This window comes from Ixodes scapularis, unplaced genomic scaffold (genome assembly GCF_016920785.2).
Source record: "Ixodes scapularis isolate PalLabHiFi unplaced genomic scaffold, ASM1692078v2 ptg001274l_1___fragment_2___debris__unscaffolded, whole genome shotgun sequence".
Taxonomy (NCBI): domain Eukaryota; kingdom Metazoa; phylum Arthropoda; class Arachnida; order Ixodida; family Ixodidae; genus Ixodes; species Ixodes scapularis.
Window position 1 is genome coordinate 26,689 of NW_024610130.1, and position 21,034 is coordinate 47,722.

Consider the following 21,034-nt stretch of genomic DNA (forward strand, 5'->3'; position numbering starts at 1 on the left):
TCTTCTTTTTTAGTGCGTAAGGGTGAAAGATAAGAACGAAGATTAATATATCCGAGAGTTGACAGTCAGCGCTGTGTGAGTGTTGTTTCTTTGTGTGTATCTGTTTTGATGGTGTGTTGTCTGTTGTGCGCTGCGAAGTATTAGCATGTTTAACCAACTCGCCCAAGCTGAAGTATTGACCAAGTTCATTTCTAGTACATCGGGCTCCGTTCAGTTTTACCATTTGCATCCCAACGTCCTGGTCACCCTTATTGCTATTGGTATTTGCCAAGCGCGGACATTCAGTTATTGCCTCCGAGTACACCTTCTACCTCCAGAAGTCAAGGTCCTGTTCGGAGGTTTTACCCCGTCCGTAGGCCACGGCAGAAGGCTTTGCAAGATTCTACAAGCTGAGTGGTATCGACAGGCAAGACTTTATAGGAACAGTTTGTACGTGTTTTTGCACAACCAAGCGAGTCCACCCTATGGAGGAAGAGTGTGGCGCGAGTACTCCATCCTGACGGATCGTACAACTGAGTCTCTGTGGCGACTCACCCTAAAGCATCTTAGATCTATCACTCCTCGCAAGACAAGAACCCAAAGCCTACCTCTTTATGTCATTGGTGACATCTCCTTGCCTCCAGGAGTGCGAAAGGTACTCAGCTTTGGCCCTAAGTTTGCGGTTGAACCCCGCAAGTCGGCACCTGAGCTGTTATCTTTGGTCCGGCAGGTATCTCAGAGAGCCTCTCTCACTGACGTTGATCGGTGCATTTCAGAAGGTGTAGACGTTCTTTCACATCATAAACATCCGGTAAGACCACTGTCCATAAAGAAGGTCGAAGCATACTTAAAAGAGCATAGCCTATCTCTTCTTCCTGCGGACAAAGAAGGTGGTTTCGTGCTCATGCATAAAAGCGAGTTTGGCACTAAGGCCTGTGCAGCCGTAGAGTCCGTTTTTCAGTGCCATTATGACATTTCCTTAAGTACAATCAAAAGCAGAGCCAAGCAATTATGTAATTCGCTGGACCTGAAGCAACTTGCTTCATCCATTGACCGTAAAAAACTGTCTAGCCTTGAGATTTTCTTCAATGCCAAAACACATAAAACCGAGTGCCCCCTCAGGGTGATTGTGTCTGAAAGAGGCACGTGGCAAAAATCCATCGCTTTGTTCCTTCAAGAAAAACTAAACCTTCTTGACATAAATGATCCGTATTTGATTAGAAGCTCGGATGACGTCTTGCAATTTCTTCAAGAACCAAAGGACAGACGACTCATGGCTTTTTCTATTGATGTAAAGGATCTCTATTATGCCCTACCTCAAGATCGGCTCCTGATGTGCATAGAGGACAGTGTTGACTCCTTTGGTGTAATAGCCTTCCAAAATGCAGCAGGGGTGTCCATTAAGGGTTTCCTGGACCTAATATCGACCTATTTGCATTCTACCTTTGCCACCTGGAATGGATCAACATATTTACAAAAAACAGGAATATGTATAGGGTCCTGTATAGCTCCTGTGCTCAGCGACCTCTTTCTGGCATTCCACAACAGAATCTTACAGCAAAACTTAGACAGTTCTAAAATAGTGCGTGTTTTTCGTTACGTGGATGACTACTTGGTTTTTCTTGACAGTAACAGTCGCACCTTCCCCACCTTGGTGGCCGATGTTCTTTCTACCTTCCAGAAATACCTTGATCCGTTAAAACTTACCCACGAACTTCCGGTCGAGCATTCCATAAGATTCTTAGACCTTCGATTGTTCCTTAAAAACTGTCACATCTGCTGGTCTTATGAACCGAGGGCAAAAAAGCCACTACTTCATCATAGTTCCGCACACTCGAAACTTGTTAAACGAGGCATTGCAAAACTTTGCCTAAAAAACTCCCTCAAGAAATCCTGCGTGCACATGACCGACATGAGCTTCAAAACGCAAACAACTCGCTTGGTTTCAGCAGGATACCCTTTGTCGATATTAATTTCAGTCTCTGAATGCCTACTTAAGGAGGTCAAGCAAGCCGAAGCTTCTAACTACCGAAAAAGAGAACGCACTACAAGGCCTGTTATAGTGCCCTATATTCACAACATGTCACACAAGCTTAAAAAAGTAGCTAGCAGAGTCAACGTCGACGTGGTTTTCTCAGCTCCGCAGAGACTTTCCAGCCTGTGCAAGCGGGTGAATGGGCCGCCTATTCGAACAGAGTGCTGCACGAAAAATCACAAGACCAAGTTCGTTTCCTGTGCAGAGGGAGTGATATATTCGTTCCCTCTTACGTGCGGGAAGTGTTACGTTGGGCAGACGGGGCGCTGTCTCAATGACAGGCTCCGGGAACATAACTGCAACGCCATTAACGCTAACTCAGGCCATCTGGGCATTCATTGTAGAGATTGTGGATGTTCCCCCCTTCTGGGCAATTGCACAGTACTGGGACGAAGCAACAACAAACTAACTCGAGAAATCATCGAAGCCGCGAGCATAGACCTGCTAGACGGAGTATGCGTTAGTACCCCGTCGATTAGCTTATCAAGAAAAGAGTTATATTATTTAGGAAAACCTCCTCAGTAATTTTACTGTAGTAGGACTAGATCTTATTTTCTTCCATTTCTTTCCATCTTTCTTTCCTATATTAATCTTTCCCCTTTCTTTTTATTTTTCTTTCGCTGTTCTTCCGTGGTTAACATTTATTTCTTCTTCTTTTTTAGTGCGTAAGGGTGAAAGATAAGAACGAAGATTAATATATCCGAGAGTTGACAGTCAGCGCTGTGTGAGTGTTGTTTCTTTGTGTGTATCTGTTTTGATGGTGTGTTGTCTGTTGTGCGCTGCGAAGTATTAGCATGTTTAACCAACTCGCCCAAGCTGAAGTATTACTTCCATCTCCCAAGTTTTGCAGGCAGGCTTGCCTGCAGGCTTCGAGTGATCGGGTGTTCGAGAGGGCGGTTGCCGCTCTCGGCCCGATCCACGGGGAGGAGTGGAGGAGGAGCTGGGAAAATTGTCCTGCTCCATCGGTTCCACTCCATTAGAGCCAGGGGCGGTGCGAGAGTCGCGCCGCTCCCCAGAAGAAGAGCCCCTCCCAAGCGAGTTGGTGCGAGGGCTTCGCTCCTTCTCTCTCAGGGAGGGTCCAGGAGGGACAGTGGGCATGGCTGCCGCCGTCCCACTCTGTGAGAGGGCAGCTTGCGTGCTCCCTCGAGGCTTCTGAGGGTGCAGCTCCCTGCGTTCAGGAGTTGGGGGCTTGAGGGCCACTGCCAGCATCTCTGGCGAGACCTGGGTGGCCCTCGACTCCGAGCGTGGTGCAGGGCCCCTGCGCACCACCTCGGCATAGCCTCCCTTTGAGAGGATCGACAACCTTTTCTTAGCCTCTGGGTATGTGATATTTTCCATGGCTTTTAGTGAAAGAATTTCTTTTTCTTGTTTCCACAGAGGACAGGTGCGGGAGTAGGCTGGATGTGGTCCACTGCAGTTACTGCAGCGGGCCACTGCGTCGCAGATGTCAGCGACGTGGTCCTGCCCTCCGCACTTCGCACAAGTCTCTTTTCTTCTGCAGCTCCGTGAACTGTGGCCAAATCGTTGGCAGCGGAAACATCGTTGCGGGTTGGGGATGTAGGCACGAATGCGGCAGTTCAGGTAGCCTGCTTTGATTGTTGCGGGAAGAGCATGTTTCTCGAAGGTCAGGATGACGTGTCTTGATGGGGTTTCTCTGCCATCTTTTCGGAACATTATGCACTTTACAGCGACAACACCGGCGCCTTTAAGTCCTTCAAGGAGTTCTTCTTCTCTTGTTTCCAGAAGGTTGTCCTCGGAAAGAACTTTACGGATGGTGTTGAGTGTGCGGTGAGGACTCACCGACACTTTCACATCTACAATGTTTGTGAGCTTATATAATGCTTCGCTGTGAAGTTTTGTATCCACCTCAACAAGGAGGTCTCCAGAGTGCAGTTTCTTGGCCTTATACGGGAACCCGATAAGGTGTTCCAGAACCTTCGACACAATAAAAGGGGATATCTTTGCAACCGGTTTTTGTTCATCTAAAGAATGAACAACAGAGAGCTTGGTAAAGTTTTCCACAGGAGGGTCTTTTTCGATGGTTTTGTGCTCAAGGCAGCGCCTTTTCCAGGGCTGTCGTGAGCTGGGTTTAGGAGGAGGGTCAGTCATAAGAGGCGGAAAGTGTTCAGAACCTGTGGTGTGCCGCCCACCACGGAGCCCAACAAGGGAATAGTTAACGGGCCATAACAAAAAGGGCTTTGCTGGAGCCGTTACACTATTAGCACTGCCCAGGTACTATAACCAAGTGTGGTTTTGGACAAGGGGTCTGTCGCCACCCAAGATTACCCTTGCCACCAAAGGAGTTGAAAAAGGAAAGAAGAGAAATGAGGAGAGTGAAAAGTATGAGAAGATAAGGGCGAAAGAAGGGAGGGGATAGTAGAAGTGGCGACTGTCTGAATCATCCTGGTCAGACCAAGCCAGAACTCCCGTCTACGGGAAGCGGGGCCGAAGTGGTGTATTGCATCGCCCGGGGGACCACGAAGGGTCCGAACCTACCCCGGACTCGGCTCAACCACCAGGATGCCCTTTTCCCCGGACACGGGAAAGCCACGCGCAGCCAGACGTGGGCAGGCGAACCCGCACGGCTCGGGGTCTGTGGAGACGCCACTCTCCAAACACCTGCTTTCACAGGTGCCCCCTGCGGGGTTGTAGTGATAGCGAACAACCTTGCCTTACTAAGGATTTTATAAAAATAGATACAGAAAGGAAGTTGTTTAAAATTAGCATTGTGCTGCTGTTTTTTAGAAGAGATGAATGCGTTCGAATAGCATGGCTCCTATGTTTGGACGAAAAAGTATGATGAATAAGAAAGAATGGTTTTCACATTCAAAGGCTTTGGACAAGTCAAGTTAAACTATTGCCACTTGACCTTGCTCATCGGATACAGTCTATCATAGATCTTGCTATGTGTAAGTTTGAATGTTTATCTCTTGTGTACCGCAAGCGTGGTGTTCTCCGATTAGATGATGTGTTACGAGGTGTAAGCGTTCCTTTAAAACTTATGCGAATATCTTATAGTCCACATTACAGAGTGATATAGATCGATAAGCTTCAACCTTTTTGAAGCTATTGTGTCTTCTGTTTTAAGAATTAATACAGTGTGGCCACTATAAAAAATTGTCGGTAGTGTCTCTTGTTGCGGCTTTTAGGACCTCAAGTAGTAATAGACTCAACAGATCAAAAACTATTTTGTAGAATTCAGCGCTTAGGACATTAGGTTCACGTATCTTGTTTGAAGGAAGAAGTTCTCTGACATTTTAAATTTCTTGAAAGGTCAGAAGGCCCTCGACTATTTCTTTTTTGTCATTTGATAACAATGGCAAGAGGTTTGCAAGCTGTTCTATAACTGTATTTTTTGTTTATTTTTATATTGGTATGTCTTTCCCCAAAATGTCAGTGTAATAATCAACAAAGGCTGCTGAAATGTTTGACGTATCTATTCGGATAATATCATTTTGTTCAATTTCAAATATTCCTTCATTTAAAGCATACCTTCGCACATCTTTCAGGAATCTCCGCCCGGGTGTCTCTCAGTGTAGAAATGTTTGATAGCGCGATCAAATCACTGCGCCTCGATGTTTCTCGGCATCGTATCGCTCGAGTTGTGTTTTAGCCATGTTTATTTATTCTGTGAATGCACCGGGATTGTTACTTTCAAGTTCGTAAAGCGTTTATAACGTATTCAAAAGAGTCTTCAGTTGTCACCTTTTTTCGAACATGATAGTGCCCGGGCGTTCGATTTCCAATCTGTAATCTCTTTTTGAACATGTCCCATATTCAAAATACGTGTAGTCAAGGCACATGTTGCACGTGTAAAAACATTTCGGGGATACGATCGGCAAATATTTCGTCAGCGTGAATGGCTGTGCTCAGTTTCCATAGGCTTCATTTAGGGCGTAATAAATGCCTTCTCTTTTCGCCAATGGTACCTGACACAAGACCGTAGCCTGAAAAAAATACCGGTTGAACCGTGTAGTCTGAAATAGCCTTGTAAAGTTTCCCAGAAACGTATATTCGATCCAGTCATGCGTGAGAAGAGCGATCGAAATGTGTTTAACGCACTCTGCTCCCTTTCTGTTCTCCAATGTCCGCTACGTTCGTTGCGATAATGAAAGACTGCAGTAAAGCTACAGTAGAGTCCACTTTGGTCGTAAATTTGAACGGCCTTTCATATTTATCACACAGTTGGAAATTAGAAGTTTAAGTCATTTTCTATCAGTTCGAATACATGGTTCTATGAGTAAAAGGAAGTCATTCTGTGCATTCACATCATTGGGAGCGTACACACACACACTTTATGGAACATTCGTCATTGCCATAAGTAAGATCGCATACAATGAAGCGCCCGTCCCGATCGGTGGTAAGAGCATTAGCAGTGGGACCCGCTCTCCTTTTCAGTAACAAAAACCAACCCGCCGACATGCCCGTTCCATGGGTGACACATGCATCAAAATCAATTATAAAAGATTTCAACGCGACTTTAGTTTCTTCCTCGCCGGACAATTTTGTTTCTTATGCAGCCAATACATGTACTTGTTGCAGGGATATAAGCTGAAGAAGCTGGCACTTCTATCGCTTTGCTCTCACGTTTAAGGTAGCTATACGGAGCTGAGAGGCGCAGGATATGCGATCGTTTATGTTCGAGCGCTATCGCTCAGTGGCTTGTCTTCGACAATTTGAGTGCCAGAAGATGGCTTCAAATACGGCTTGTGCAATGTTCCAGCCTGTCTTCCGTCGGACAGTTTTGATCTAGTCAAGAGGCCATCACTCAGTGTCGCATTCGTAGGTGCCTCAATTGCAAGAATGGAGCCATGTGCATCGTCGATTCCTTGCGTTGAGTGACCTTGCTCCTCCATCTCGGTGGTTGCTGTGTTTTGTTGATTTCCTGTGAACGTTTGTCCGTGTTCTGTCATATGAGAAGTTGTCAGTGCTATTTCTTGGATGGTAAGAGTGCCAGCGCGTTGATCTGCACTCACATCAGGAGAGGGAAGGAAGAGAGGGTTCGGTCGGGGGTGTCTGAAACGATGGACCTAGTGGCTCAGTCATCATGGGGATGTCCCCTCTCGATGCAAGAACCTCGCTTGCATCCATCAGGTGTTTTGTGGTTGAGTTCTCTCCTGCTCCGATTCTAAGCCTGTAGGCGTAGGTGAGGACGCAGTCAGCAAGATCGTGTACGTGCCTATGGCACTTCGCGCACCTCGGAGTCCTACAGTGGCGGCAGATGTGGCCCACGCGGTTGCATCGCCGGCACGAGGGAGGTCGGCCAGGGATCAGTACCGAGATCTGACACTCATGAATAGTCAGTAGGTGAAGAATCTTGCTCACGCTTATGTTGGCTCGGAGTGTCAGTTCTACCTTTCTGTTGAGGGTATCCATATCCTCCATTCTTTCGCATTTCCACTTCTCTTGTGCGATAGAGCGCACGGTACCGAAGGGTTCCTCTGCTTCAACAACTTCCCGGTTTTCGATGTGCGGAAGTAGCTACAGAAGTGTGAGTTTTACCTTTAGCTCTTCGCGGGCCGAGATTGCTTTTTGCGAGAGAAGTCGAACATACGACCATTCAAACATTCGGCATTTAGTACTCTCTTATGGCGTTAATGTCCTTTCGGTTCATTAAGCCACCGAGGGCAATCGAAAAACCTGAGCTCGGTAGGGTCGAGCAGCGAGATCTCCATGGAGGAATACTGAATAAAGAAACGAGGTTACCAGTAGGGGAACGTGGCATCAGCGCTCGGTAGTCATCCATCAGGGAGACGGTAGTAGCAGCAGCAGTGTACGTAATATTTAGGCCAGAGGCCGATTTGTTTTCTTGGGTGGAAAACATAAGAAATGCAGTCATTCGAAACTGCGTCTTCTTCGCTCTCCGGGACACGCAGAAACACTTGAAAGGCTTGAGAACGAGCGGGATTTATATTTGGCCATCGGGTTCCACTCTTAAAGGCGAAGCTAAAGAGACCTCCTGTAATTTGTGTATGGTGCATGAGCACTGTAACTGCCACGTAAACAAAAAGGAGAACATTTGAGATTGCCGTGTTCATAATCAATAACTATACAGGGATCTAAGACATAACACTGTCTCGTCTCGCTTCTTGAGCTGCCGCGATTGAGAAGCTTTCAACCACATATCGTGGAGTCGCTACTAGGCTCCTCCCATACAATTTGAGCACCATGCCTAACACCAAAACTTTCCCCGGGGACGGATCAAGAAATGTAGAGGCTCTGAAATGGTAAGCACCTGCCCCCTCCCAGTTATTCTAAAAAGAAATATATGCGTAAATGGCGTCGAAAATTAGTGTGGTCCAGCAATATCGCGACAGAGTGTCGGTGTTCGACGCTGTTTTCATTAGATGGACGTTTTCTTTTCCACTATTTTAATCAGAAAGGAAGAGCGTGGTGAAGAAAGTCTGGCAGTTCAGAATAAAAAAAGGGAGCGCACATCAAACCCCGGAGTTCGAACAGATATACAAGTGCAGCTCAAATGCTTCATCGCTAACAGCCTTTAGCGCGTAAAGCGTTCCTCACTTTCGTCCTTTCGTGAACAAAAATGTTTCCGCTTAACTTTGAAAAAAAGATTGGCCTTTACACGATATGCACTCGTCCCGAAACTTGCAGCAGTAATAACAGCTCCACACGTGGCGATCCAAATCTCATTATATGAGGTCTCGTATATTAGGCACGTTAGAATAAATGGGCCCCGTTCCCTTGCTGTCGGAGGTGAGGCCCTTAACTCCAACCAATTGATTCAGCGCAATATTTCTCCCTAGCCCAGGGACACCGCGACACCGTGCCTGGAAGCGAAAATTCGTCCACTCACCTGGTACTCGATTCAGTCAATTCCGCCTAAAAGAAAAGGCCTGCTCGTGACGTCATCATGAGTGGATCCCCAACCTACCTGAAGCGTGCAACACGCTGAAGCTTTACGAGAGTCGACGAAAAGTGGCAAACGCGTCCATCTTGGCGTCGCCGCGTTCTAGCGTTGCGCTCGTTGTGAGACGCAGTGAGACGCGCTGACGGTGACGCTAAGCAAGCTAAGCGTGGGGCCACTTTTGATGACGTCTGCGGAGGAAGATGCAGGCCTTGTCTTCTAGGTGATATTGACTGGGCGAAACAGAAACAAATGGCATAACAGTAACAAACAATATAATATGTGAGAAGTGCCTGAAGGAGCGTACTTACTTTGCTGAACGGTATACTGCAGAGAAGAAAAAATGCTCAAATTAATAATCGATTGCGTGGCTTGGACATCGCGTGCATTTCGAGCAAACACAGAGAAATGTGTTTGCTTCTCACTAGAGCACCTCAAGACAGGCGAGTTGAGTGACATTGTCACATCTGTGTGAAACACACGGATGTGACAATATTTCTCAACTTACCAAATTTGTAAAAATAAATGCTGCTTCTTCCTTCTTTAAATATTTCTGCGAACACACAAGGTCATCGCTCTAGTATGTTCTAATGAACGAAAAGGTATTTTTTTAGTTTTTTAATAGAGTACGAGTTAAGTGGCAACAAGGATTTTATGCAGTAAGATGCCTTAACTAGTGACTCTAGTATATCCATAATTATCTTAGTAATTGGCATATAAATTTCACGCAATTTCACACTCACCAGAAAGAGGAGAAGGAGGAGAGAAAACTGAAAACTTTGAGACATGTTGCCTCCCCAATGAGCCGAGGAATTAACACGTGCCCCCTTCCTTTTGCGTAAATGCTTTTCTGTCACTATCTTTTATACAAAAACAGAATCTAAAAAAATGCGGGTGCGCTCAAAAAAAAAAAAAAAATCGACGTCAATAAAGTTTTATTTTCAGGAGAAGGTTCGAGCTTTGTTTTCGAAAGGACGAGGTTCAACAGGGGGCATTCACCGGATGCCACATTTGAGTGCCTGGGCGTGCCTTATTCATCCGCTGACGTTTACAAACCAACCAGAGCGCCCCCAGCGGTACGGCACTAACGCCGTGCATGCGCGATGGGGTGTGAGCAAAAACGCCACGACCCTCATCAACAAATAATTGAAATCTGATGTCGTCGGCGTCGGCGTCAGTCTTCGTGCACGTTTTCGCGTTGGAAGTGCTGATTCTACGTCTTCCCAGCACTGTCTTACCACTCTAGTAGCCAGAACTAAATTAACCAGGCTCATTACACCGCAAACATTTTGTCTAAATAACGTGACGTGCGTCGATTCATTCAGCGTGAACGCCGCAGAATGTACGTTAAAGCAATATTTACAAACTAAGATTCTGCTCGCAATTTTCAGCCGCGACGTCACTCGGGCTGCGAAAGTGTGTACGGTAACTGCGATGCTCGACGTCGATACTAAAGAACGCAAGCAGAATCGATTTCAGTGAATCAGGCATAACAAGTCGTTGGTTGAAACTGGTAAAATTGATCAACATCTCACTGTATCTACTGTTTAGGCCGAGCCTACTTATTCGAAACAACCTTCAAGCTTAAAAGTAATTTGAGGCATGACTTCTTATCGCAACGTTTGCACTACTGGCGCCTGCGGTTTGAACGGGCAGGCGACAGTTTGAACGAGTTTGAAAGAGAATACGACACTTTGAACAATACCGCGGTCGTTTAACCGTGAAGTCGCACTGAACGTCGTCTGCGAGTGGTCCGGGCAACTTAACGTTTTTTTGTTTTTTTCGGGTTCATGTAAGAACAAAACAAATAGATCTAACGACCACAAATAACCGTGGATTCATCCCAAAGTGCTTCGCGTTCGTGCAATCGTGTTCCGACGGTGTCTGGTTTCCCTTTTCACAGCACCTATCCACGCTTTCGGGATAGCCGAGCATACAGAAAACGCGTGGAAAATAGTCTTCAAACCTTTACCGACTTTTTTGGTACAGCCCCAGTCGCAAGGTTTTGACCAGAATGCAAATTTTAGTATGGTTGCTTCCAATACAACACAGGAATGTTCATCCCGCATGGTAGCTTCCGTCCACAGCCCCAGAGCGGAAGTGCGCCTGACACGCTACGCCGCGGTGTAACTTAGCAGAGTTGAGTTGGTGCGTACTCAGAGAGAGCTCACACTTAAAGGCCGACGTACGTATTTGTTTTTTGCAGGGCAGAAAACCGGTTTCTAGTTTCCTTCTCTCCCTCTCCTCTTCATATAGCAGCGGGTCTACAGGTGTTAATATGATTGTTTTCATATTTGTCCCGTTTGTAGGGAGTATGTACAGTTATCTTGACGAGTGTTATAATGATGTTCAGGTTTAATTCAGGATGATGGGTAACTTTGTGGCAGAAGTATTCTGTCGTGGTAAACGTAGATCGAAAGTTTACATGTTCATACTTCTTGAAAGCTCGAACTTTTATGTTGCTCGAAAAGGGGAGATATATTAGCGTTATAGTCGAAATTGTTTCTTAGGCGAACAGCTTTCTTTTTTGTAGTGGGTGTAGCCATGGTAAACTTGCTTTCGCTATCTGATCCCAGGCAAAAAGGCAATAATATACCTCGGTGTATACGAGATAATCATAAACTTGATACTTTAATCCCGGTAATAAAGGTTCTACAGAGTAAGGCATGCTACGGATATAGAAATTTCTGCTTGTATTGTGCTCACACGGTGCGTCTAGATGATGTGTTTTGCAGCGGCAGCTTACACTAGAGTAACTGCGTAGGCGCCGCCTGCGGAGCAGACTATCAAATTAAATCAAATCATTTATTCCCATCTGTAAGGAGAGTTGCCGGAGCTACGGACAAAAAGCCAATCTTTGCTGGCTTGACGAGGTCCGGGCCACGAGTGCTTGGCTGATGGTAAAAGAAATGCTGGAAAAAATATCTGAGTTACCGATATGCAGGAAATACGTTAGCTAAATGGTTAACGTAACTTAATACATATTATACATAAAGTAGATATAGTGATTTACAATCGAAACAATAAATTTCAAGATTATTCATGGAGTATTTATTGAGTAATGTGGGTAGGTTATAATAAAGTGACTAAGCCATAATTGTTGACTAATGCGACACCCTCCATTTCCTCCGAGCAGCCGGTGCGGATGGTGTTTACATTTCTGGTGAAATTGAATTTATGACTAAAAAAGAATCGGTTCTGGTGATTAAAAACAAAATGACCCACTCGGGAGGTATTCATAAAATTGAGATATATTGACAATTTTGCATTTTTGAAATAATGATTCAGTGTGGAGTAAACACTGAACGTTTCCAAGAAAGCAAACACTCTCTTTTGAAGCAATAGTATTTTATTTAGATTTGATTTTGTCGTCGTACTCTAAATAAGATCACAATACGTTATTTGAGATTTAAATAACGCGTGCTATATTTGTAATTTTATATTTTCGGAAATAATGAAACGACACCGGGCATTATTACCGACGATATTGCATAATTTGCAGGTAATAGGTTTTGTACGTTAATCCCAAGGCAAATTATCTGAAAATGTAACACCCAACGTTTTACTACTTTTCACTAGTTCAACTGGCTTAGAATTAAAATGGAGAGTTTTGTTCAGAGCTGCATGTTTATTGGTTGACCTAAATAATATTGCTTCGGTTTTTGTTTCATTAATATTTAGCCCTTTTGACTTTGACCACACAGCGAATCTGAAAAGCATTTATATAAATATTAAAGAGTAAGGGCCCCAATATGGCCACCTTGTGGGACACCATATCTGATCGGCATCAAATATTTTAAATGTCCATCAGTGCACACACACTGCATACCATCTTCTAGATATGAACTCAAAAGTGAAAATGAGCATCCACAAATTCCGTAGTGACATAAGTTGTCAACAAGTATTTTTTGATTAATACAATCGAAAGCTTTGCTAAAATCTATCAATATTCCTAATGTCAAAAGATTGTTTTCAATGTTATGTAAAATAATTTCCTTTTGTAAGAGGAGTGCAGACTCCGTCGACTTTCCCTCTCTAAAACCGAACTGAGTCTCAGAAAGTACTGAGTGCTTTACAAAAAAAAAAAAAAAAAAAAAAAACTATATCAACGACACAAAATAATCTTTTCGAGCACTTTGGAAAGAATAGGCAGGACCGATATAGGTCTATATTTAGATTTATAATTATTTTTACCACCATTATACAGTACTGACGCTTTTGCACGTTTCGTTTTCCTAGGGAGATCTCCGCATGACAAGCATAGATTGAAGATGTGTACAAGATATGGCGTAATAATATCAAGAATATATTTAATCGGTTTATATTAGAGGCCATCAATATCACACGTTTTACTATTGTTTAAGCCCATAAATGTTTTAGACACAATCACAATGGTGCTCCCAGGGCGGCCATGTTGGATCCAAGGCCGCACTGCGGGTAGCGACCGTCGCTTCTTCAGGAGATTCGGAGGCGCGGATGGCGTGGCTGTGAGGCGGCGTGCTGGGGGGCGAGCGGAGCAGAGAAGCTATAGTGCGGCGACACGCCGCGCTTCCGCCGTCATCTCGTCATTTGTCTCCCGTTTTTTTTCTCTATACCATCGGTAGAACCATAGCCTCTTCTATACTGACAAAGCCTGGCAGATCGTCACGTGACGCCGCCGCCGAAAGTGAAACGGTACATATGTTTTACGAAAGTGAAACGGTAGAGCGGCAGACAAGAGTCATATAACGGGCGCCCCGCTGCGGCGAGACGCAGAAACACACTGGTCATGAGCGATGGAATATCCGCTCGTGCTCCTCGCGTTCCTTGCGTTGCCGCTTCTTTTCTCCTCGGGTTTGAAAACCACGTTTCTGGTCCTCGCCACTGCAAAGGTTGTGCGCTGAATACCGGACTCCCGAGGAATGCTCTGTGCTACCAGATCCTCGGGGTCTAAATCTGCGACCGGGCACCCAGTAGCTTCGTCATCGAACTGCCCGACTTTTTGAGTATAGAGGAGGCTATTGTTAGATCCAATTCGGCGCTCGTGACCGCTTGTTCGCCAATACGGAGTTGGAGGCGCAAAGAAAAGGAACGTGATACTCGGTCTCTGCAAGCAGAGCCTATACTGTTTCTCTAGTCGTTACGTGCCCATCCCCTCCGGTTTCGCGACGACGTGAGCGTAAACGAAAAGCTCCCCGGTAAATTTGGCGGAAAAGCCTCTGCACCAATTCCGTTTCCCCACTAAATTTATGGGACAAATTGACGTCATGTGTCCTATGCACCAATTCAGTTTACCCGCTAAATTCAACGGAAAAATTGACGTCACGTGACCAATGTACCAGTTCGGTTTCCCCCAAAATTCGGCGGAAAAATTGAAGTCACGTAACTTGACACCACGGGACCTCCAGACAAATTCAGGTTCCCCTCTTAACTTAGCGGAAAAATTTACGTAACTTGAGATATGCACCAGGTACGTTTCCCTGCTAAATTTAGCTGCAGTATTTAGCGACGATATGATGATCGTCATCGTCATATCGTCGATTGAGCAGCACAGCTGCCGCTCTCTAAACTCCATCACGCCTCCCATCGTCCTCTAATTGTTTAAACCGCATTCCGACAAGCTTGTGCTTAATTAAACCATAAACTGCAGACCCTTTCAAATTTGAGTGCGATTCTTGTTGGAATAAAACACTTTACTGAATAAAAACGGAATTCTTTTTTTCAAATTTACAGATAACCCATTTTCTGAGAGCCAGGATAAGATTGGAAATAACTATTTATTCACAATAATTTCTAACTAAGATTGCAAGCACTTCTGTCGTATCCATAAAATATCAATGTTCAGTACGTATAGAAAGATAGCCAGGTGAAAACAATAATAAATAAAAAAAAATTTAAATTAGATTGATTTGATATATATCGAAAAAACTGGATCCAAATACTACCTCCCTCATGATATATCTTTAATAAAGTTTTTCAGACAGACAGACAGACACAGATTAATTTGATTTAAATTACTATAGCTAGAAAATAGCGGCTCTTTATTACTATGTGTATTTTTAAACATGTCAGATTGGTCCATCAATCCGACCACTGATAGCATTGCAGAAGAAAGAAATATTGCAAATTTAAACTACGGTTTAATTACCTACCTTCTATGGCGATAGACCGTTCCATTAGGGTCATAGCAGAGAGGGTAATAGAGAAAAAAAAATGCCCCCCCCCCTTCTCACCCGCATGTCGTCTGCTCCGCCGAGAGGGCTGTACTTAGCATCCGGCTGGCGCACAAACTCTGTTTAAAATCGCGTCATTTTGAAAATTTCAAGCGCAGATGCGCAGATTTTGATATGGCAGTTATCGTGTAATACTATGCTAGATAAAAAGACTAACAGGGTCCTATTGCGCTGTTACCTGCGTGCAAATAAAAAAACGAAATAGGGAAAACTGCGTCAGATTGGCCGGTCTCTTCGGCGAAAAGTAAATCCGGTTGCTGTACATTTTTTACTATGCAAAGTTTGCGCTGGTGTAGGCCTTTAGCGACTATGAGTGGTAGTCTGAAATAATAAATAAAAACGTGCTCTCCTGCCGCAATACACGCAGTAGTTGAGGGTAGTACTGCCGGCTGACTCAACTGCTATTTAAGTAACGGAAAAAAAAGATATCCTAGTTGATCATTTACCGAAATAGAACAAAAAGAGAGCTACAGGTTGATTTTGGAGTAGCCGTAACTATTCTAAAAACGCGAACCACTTCACAACGGCAGCTACGAGCGAGAGTTCGATGTTCCGTACCGCCCGCCGGTACAGCCTAAAGATAGAAAATGGCAACCTCCCGGTTTGTCGTCTGCTAGCGGAGTCGGGCGCGTGCTCTCTCTCTCGTTTTGCCCAGCCGAACCCGCTGAATTTCCCGGATGTATGGAGAGGGCGCTGCTGTCGAACAAAATGGTGCCGCCCAGAAAGAGCTAAATGGAATGGTCTATATCCTCAGCCATTCTGGAGCAAAAACAGCTTGATTTTTTTTGTTAGTTTTTGTTCTCGCTCTGATTTCCTTGCGATCAGACCTTACTTTTTCCAGTTTTTGTTTCTTTCCCGTTACAATTTGATTGCAATAGGGTGTTTGTATTCACGTCATGATGTCCACCGTTTTTGTTGATGTAGGCCGTCTGGCGCGGCGTGCCCGAGACGCATCCGACACCATCGAGTAGGTAATGCAGAAGGCCTATGAATTTTATAGTGCGGACACCTAACAACGAAATAGCGGATTGGCATCACGTGAAAACACCCTACAGGACGTTAAGAAACTGACGAAACAAGTGAAAGGTGGAAAGGAAACTCATGATCCGATTTGCTCATGAGAGCAGTGACTTTTGCTCGTATTCAGCCAGATGCCAATCTTTCTTGCTTGCGATTTTCTTTATTTCGGAAAAAAAACACATACATACAGGAAGCCTCAGATGGTAGAGAGACGGCAAATAATAAAAAAAATCGGAATTATTTTTGGGGAAAGGTTTCATTTAAAGCGACGGTGACAGGGTAAATATGCTTGCCAAGGTTTTCATTCGCACATGACATGTGAGAACCCAACTGCGCAGAACACAACTTACAGCTCGAAATTTGCTTGCTTTCCGCCCGAAAACCGCCGATTAGGAAATGGCTAATTTGAGTCACGCTCACTCTCTTCTCCAAGGTCACGTGCCGTAATTTATGGTTTAGACACACACACCAAATACAATCAAAGTAGTGGGTCATCAAAAACATACTTCAATGTTTAAAAAAATGATACCAATTTTTTGTGACTTCTAGAAACCTTGGAAATACGTTGATTGAAACAAAACATTTGCACAGAAAACCAGAGAGGGAGAAGGAGAGAGAAGAGAAGCATTTATTTGAAAACTCGAGGTCATCACTCTTGCGGTCGAGGGGATGATGTCCTCATTCCAGGACTCTGCAGGCCATGGCGGCTGGTCGAACTTCCTGGACAAGCGCTTCTTGGCCGAAGCACTCTGTGCATTCTCTCCGTAATTCTCAACATGGCGTCGTAATGCGGGGGTCACGGTGTGGACGGCTGAACGAGGTGGACTAAGCGATGGCGGCGGGGGACGGGCTTGCGACCTCAACTTCCGAGCTGTTGTTCGCGGTACTGGCGAGTCTGTCTGGCTTTGAAAGAGAAATCGCTCACCGATCGAAACAAATAGGATTTATTTCATGCGACACTCCGGACCACCAAGCTGATTCGCACAAAGACATCGCGGAGTCGTCGCCCCTTCTTCTGGCTGAGGGAAACGCTGGTCTTACAAGCACAAATTAGTAAGAGTTTAAAACACGCGCAAACGTCAAGCGCGGCTTGCTTGACTTTTAAGTTTTTCGTGCGACGTGCGTTTTTTTCTCTCGCCTGCTTTGCACCGACAGAAAAACCAAAAAAGGAGGAAAAAAGGGTAGAAAAAATACGCGGTCGTGTGCATTCACATGACTTCCGGCAAATATGCCCTCTCTACATTTCATATTAATTGAAAACGAGCGTGTTGGTGAATAGGTACGAATACTTGAAATGATTAAACATCGAGGACAGGGACTTGAAGAAGGACTTTTTTTCACTAAGCAACAATTTCATCCTTTCAAGTATTTGTACCTGCATTTCTGCTTTCTCTCTAGTTCACTTTCGGTTATGGTTTCGCGCAGTTTTTTTTTTTTAAACTTTATTAAAGATAAACCTGACGCTGTAGCAAAATATTGATTGTTGTAGTCCTCCGACACCTTATTAAATCGCCCAACCAAAAATATTTTGCAGTGTCAGTGTCACTTTAAATCATCGTAGTTAAAGGGGCGGTGCAACGATATTCAATTGGAATGTTTTTCACTTTACACGAGCTTACTGGCACTAGTGGGACTCAAGGATACTCGCACGCAACGCCACTGACCAAGAAACTCCTTTGTTGCACTGTAATTTCGAGGACAAAACCGAGCGTTTTCATTCAATCTCTCCTCGCAAAACCTGATGACGTAGCTGGGCGGTAGAAATCCGCCCAGTGACGATATTTGAATGCAGCTCATAGATTGGACCCGAGCATTGCGTCGGCACTCGATTTGGGCTCGTGATAACTTATAGCTCGAGAAGCATTCGGGTAGTGTCCTGTGTCCAATCGCTGCAATGACGACAACAGCCGAACTATAACAATGTCTGGAACGCAGCGCGTGTCCCGTGCCTTGCCCACCTCAGCGCATGGCTATGATCAGCATTGGCGGCATATAATCGGCTCCAGATCATGTGGCCGCTTGTTCTGGCTACGAGTTGAGGGGGTGAGCTCTGCTCGTTTTTCTTAATTTTTTTCTGCGACTTCGATTGCGTGTGGTGAAAAACGAATGGGTATTTCACAGATCATTAACGTCAGGGATCCTCTCTAAGCGGTATTTCCGCAAAATACAAAACTCGTTGCATCGCCGCTTTAAACTGGCCTGATATAAACCAGCTTGAGTTTTATTCTCCAGCCTGATGTTAGGTATGTCAGTGAAGATGTTCTTTCTTGGAGATTGCGCCGGGACCCGACGACGGAGGCAGCTGATGGTCGCTGACGGAAGAGAAAACCAGACAGGACTCCGCGGATAGGAGGAAAAAAAAACACGTCTATTTACAAGCCAAGCTAATTTTCGAATCTCCTCCAAAAGGTTACCGCACGTGCTGTCCTCGTCTTCTTCTCTTTTTTCTCCCGTCCCCTGCGCCAGCTCGCACTAGCGCCGCCAGTCCACCCACACACAGGGGCACACGTGCAAACGCCAACACGCAAAGGAAAGAAAATGAAGCTCGGTCCTGTTCCCGCGTCCACTCACGGTGATGGCGGGGCCGATTCTCACACCTCCCGGCAAAGTATATTTTTTAGACCCAAATGTCGAAAATAATATATAACAACTAAACTCAAACGCGTACGCATATCAGACACACCTTACACAGAGTTTGTGACTCAACCCGTCAGAATCCAAACTATCAAAAATATTTACACCAAAACGCAAATCACACGCCTGTAAAGTGATTCTTACTGTGCCTGCCAAGGCTCCAAAGCAGCGACAAATCTCGCGCCGAGACTAGCGCAGCATCTAGCCTCCTAGCCTAGGCCTCTTTGCCGACAGGTTATTCAAGCCACCCAGATTTCGGCGGGGCTTGAATCGGACGGTGTGTAGCTGTTTCCGGAATTTCTCCGCGCAAGAGCGACGACAGTTTATACTCTGTCTTGATTTACGAATCAGGAAAGGGCCTCGCAGGTGGTCGCCGTCGTCGACGCCTTCTACACTCCCAGCTCTCTCATACGTGGCCGGCTGGCAGGTGGTCGAGTCTTCATCGGCGTCCTTAGCTATAATCTGGGACATCTTCATCTCGAAGACGGTGTCCTCGTCACTGTCCCCGCTTTCCCTGACACCTTCACCGGCCGGCTGTGACGTCAGCCACCCTAACAAGATGTCCGACTTCTTGTCGACACCCACTTCCTTGCCGTGGTCGTCATCAGCTTGCCAGAACGTCTGCCAACAAAGCAAAATATCCGGTTCTTTTTCGTCGTCCACGTTCACGTTCTCGTCATGGTCATCCTGCCGCCCAGGCGATAAGTTCGGTCCTTCGTCGTCCACGTTCTCGCCGTCGTCGTCCTCGGCTTGCCGGAACGCCTGCCGTTCAGACGATAAGTTCGGTCCTTCGTCGCCGTCCACGTTTTCGCCGTCGTCATCTTTGACTTGCCGGCATTTCCGCCTCCCAGAAGATACCCTCGGTTCTTCTTTGTAGCCGGCGCCCACGTTCTCAACGTCGTCGTTATTGGCTTGTAGGAACTTGTACAACCCAGGTAAGATGTCGGGACCGGCCAAGACGTTGTCGAAGTTCACACATGGGTCGTCCTCAGATCGCCGGGACGCCTGCCGCCCAGGCCAAGTGTACGGCCTTTCGTCGTCGACGTTCACCTGCTTGTCGTGGTCGTCCTGGGCTCGCTGGGACGTCCTCCAGGCACGCGAGAGGTTCAGCTCATTTCTGTCGTCAACGTGCGCCTGCACAGACACGCAGCAGCGATTGTTCTTCGACGACCGTTTCGTGTCGTCGGCTTGTAACAGAATCTGAGGCACCTCGCGGACCGATGGGTCCCACCTCTTCTGATCTTGGTTGTCCAAGTTGGTACTGTCGGTCTTGCCCAGCTCGGTCGTCACCTTGTCGGGCTCACGACTGGAATCTTCCTCCACGGTGACATTCTTGGCGTCTACTCTTTTCTTGTGAAACAGAAGTTCTTCTGGTGTCTTCGTCCGGGGACATTCGCGGGAATAGTGCCCCAATTCTTTGCATTTAAAACACTTCACCCGATAATTTTCCGGTACGATGCCCTCCCTTGGGCTCTCGCGTTTTTCCTTGAGAGAAGTGGTGGTTTCAATAAAGGGCCTCCAGACCTCAGCTCGAGACAGTCCGAGCTCTAACAAGACCCGTTCTTTGACCGCACCATACCCACTTCTCTCACCCGTGTTCACCCTATTCACTAGTGCACGCATGCTCTCCGTGAAATAATGTCGCACAAGATATCCTCTGAGCCGCTCAGGGACTTCATATGTCTCGAAGACGCTTTCTACGCCATCAAACCAGCTCGGCACTAATTTTTCGGACGACGGCATAGAAGTCAGTACTCCTTTCATCAATCTTGAAAAGCTAAAAACTTCATCTCGGAGGTTGAACTCCATGTCGCCTCCACTGGCTCGCCTTCGGTTTTCTGAGCGTAGATGTTCTAGTTCTAGCTCGAGGCGTAACAGCCGTTCTTTCTCCCTTATAAGTTCTATCTCCTTTTCAATTGAGCTGTATGATCGGACTCCTCCGTTCCCATCCCCTTGTGTCTGCGAGTTTGCCACTAATCTACTCAAAGGTGACAATTCACCAGGCCCGTCAACATCCCTATTCCGACCCCTATTCTGCTCTGGCGTTAGAACCGGCATCCGCCGTTCTGTGCTGTCTGTATCCATGGCGGGCACACGTCAAAGAACCACCTGACCGTAAGGTCAACGACTGCCGCTGGATCACAGACGCAGCCCGCTGCTCAGAATAGTCACGCACGAAAATGATGTCCGAGCTCTAGATTCAGGCGTTCCTCGCTAGAGTGGGACGGCATCAGGTCCGAGGTAGCTCTGTCATCACGAAGTAGCTCGGTGGTCCAATCTTCAAGGAGC

At 45.9% G+C, this 21,034-nt stretch overlaps 1 protein-coding gene across 1 annotated transcript; it reads right to left on the reverse strand.

The window, feature by feature from the left end:
- Nucleotides 1-11,127: 11,127 nt before the first annotated feature.
- On the reverse strand, nt 11,128-20,368 carry LOC121834525. Its single transcript, XM_042288224.1, has 4 exons — nt 20,348-20,368; nt 19,796-20,230; nt 19,090-19,666; nt 11,128-11,273 (listed from the first exon to the last, which is right to left on the reverse strand). Exons 1-4 carry the CDS (start codon nt 20,366-20,368, stop codon nt 11,128-11,130), a joined length of 1,179 nt encoding a protein of 392 aa, XP_042144158.1.
- Nucleotides 20,369-21,034: the final 666 nt, after the last annotated feature.

Excerpts from the sequence above, each read along its gene's own strand:
- LOC121834525 (XM_042288224.1), bottom strand. The coding sequence starts at position 20,368 with ATGCGTGCACTAGTGAATAGG. Across the intron at positions 20,231-20,347 it reads TGCGTGCACTAGTGAATAGG|GAAAAACGCGAGAGCCCAAG; the intron begins GTGAACACGGGT and ends ACTTCTCTCAAG. Across the intron at positions 11,274-19,089 it reads GCGAGGCCCTTTCCTGATTC|AATACTTCTGCCACAAAGTT; the intron begins GTAAATCAAGAC and ends TTACCACGACAG.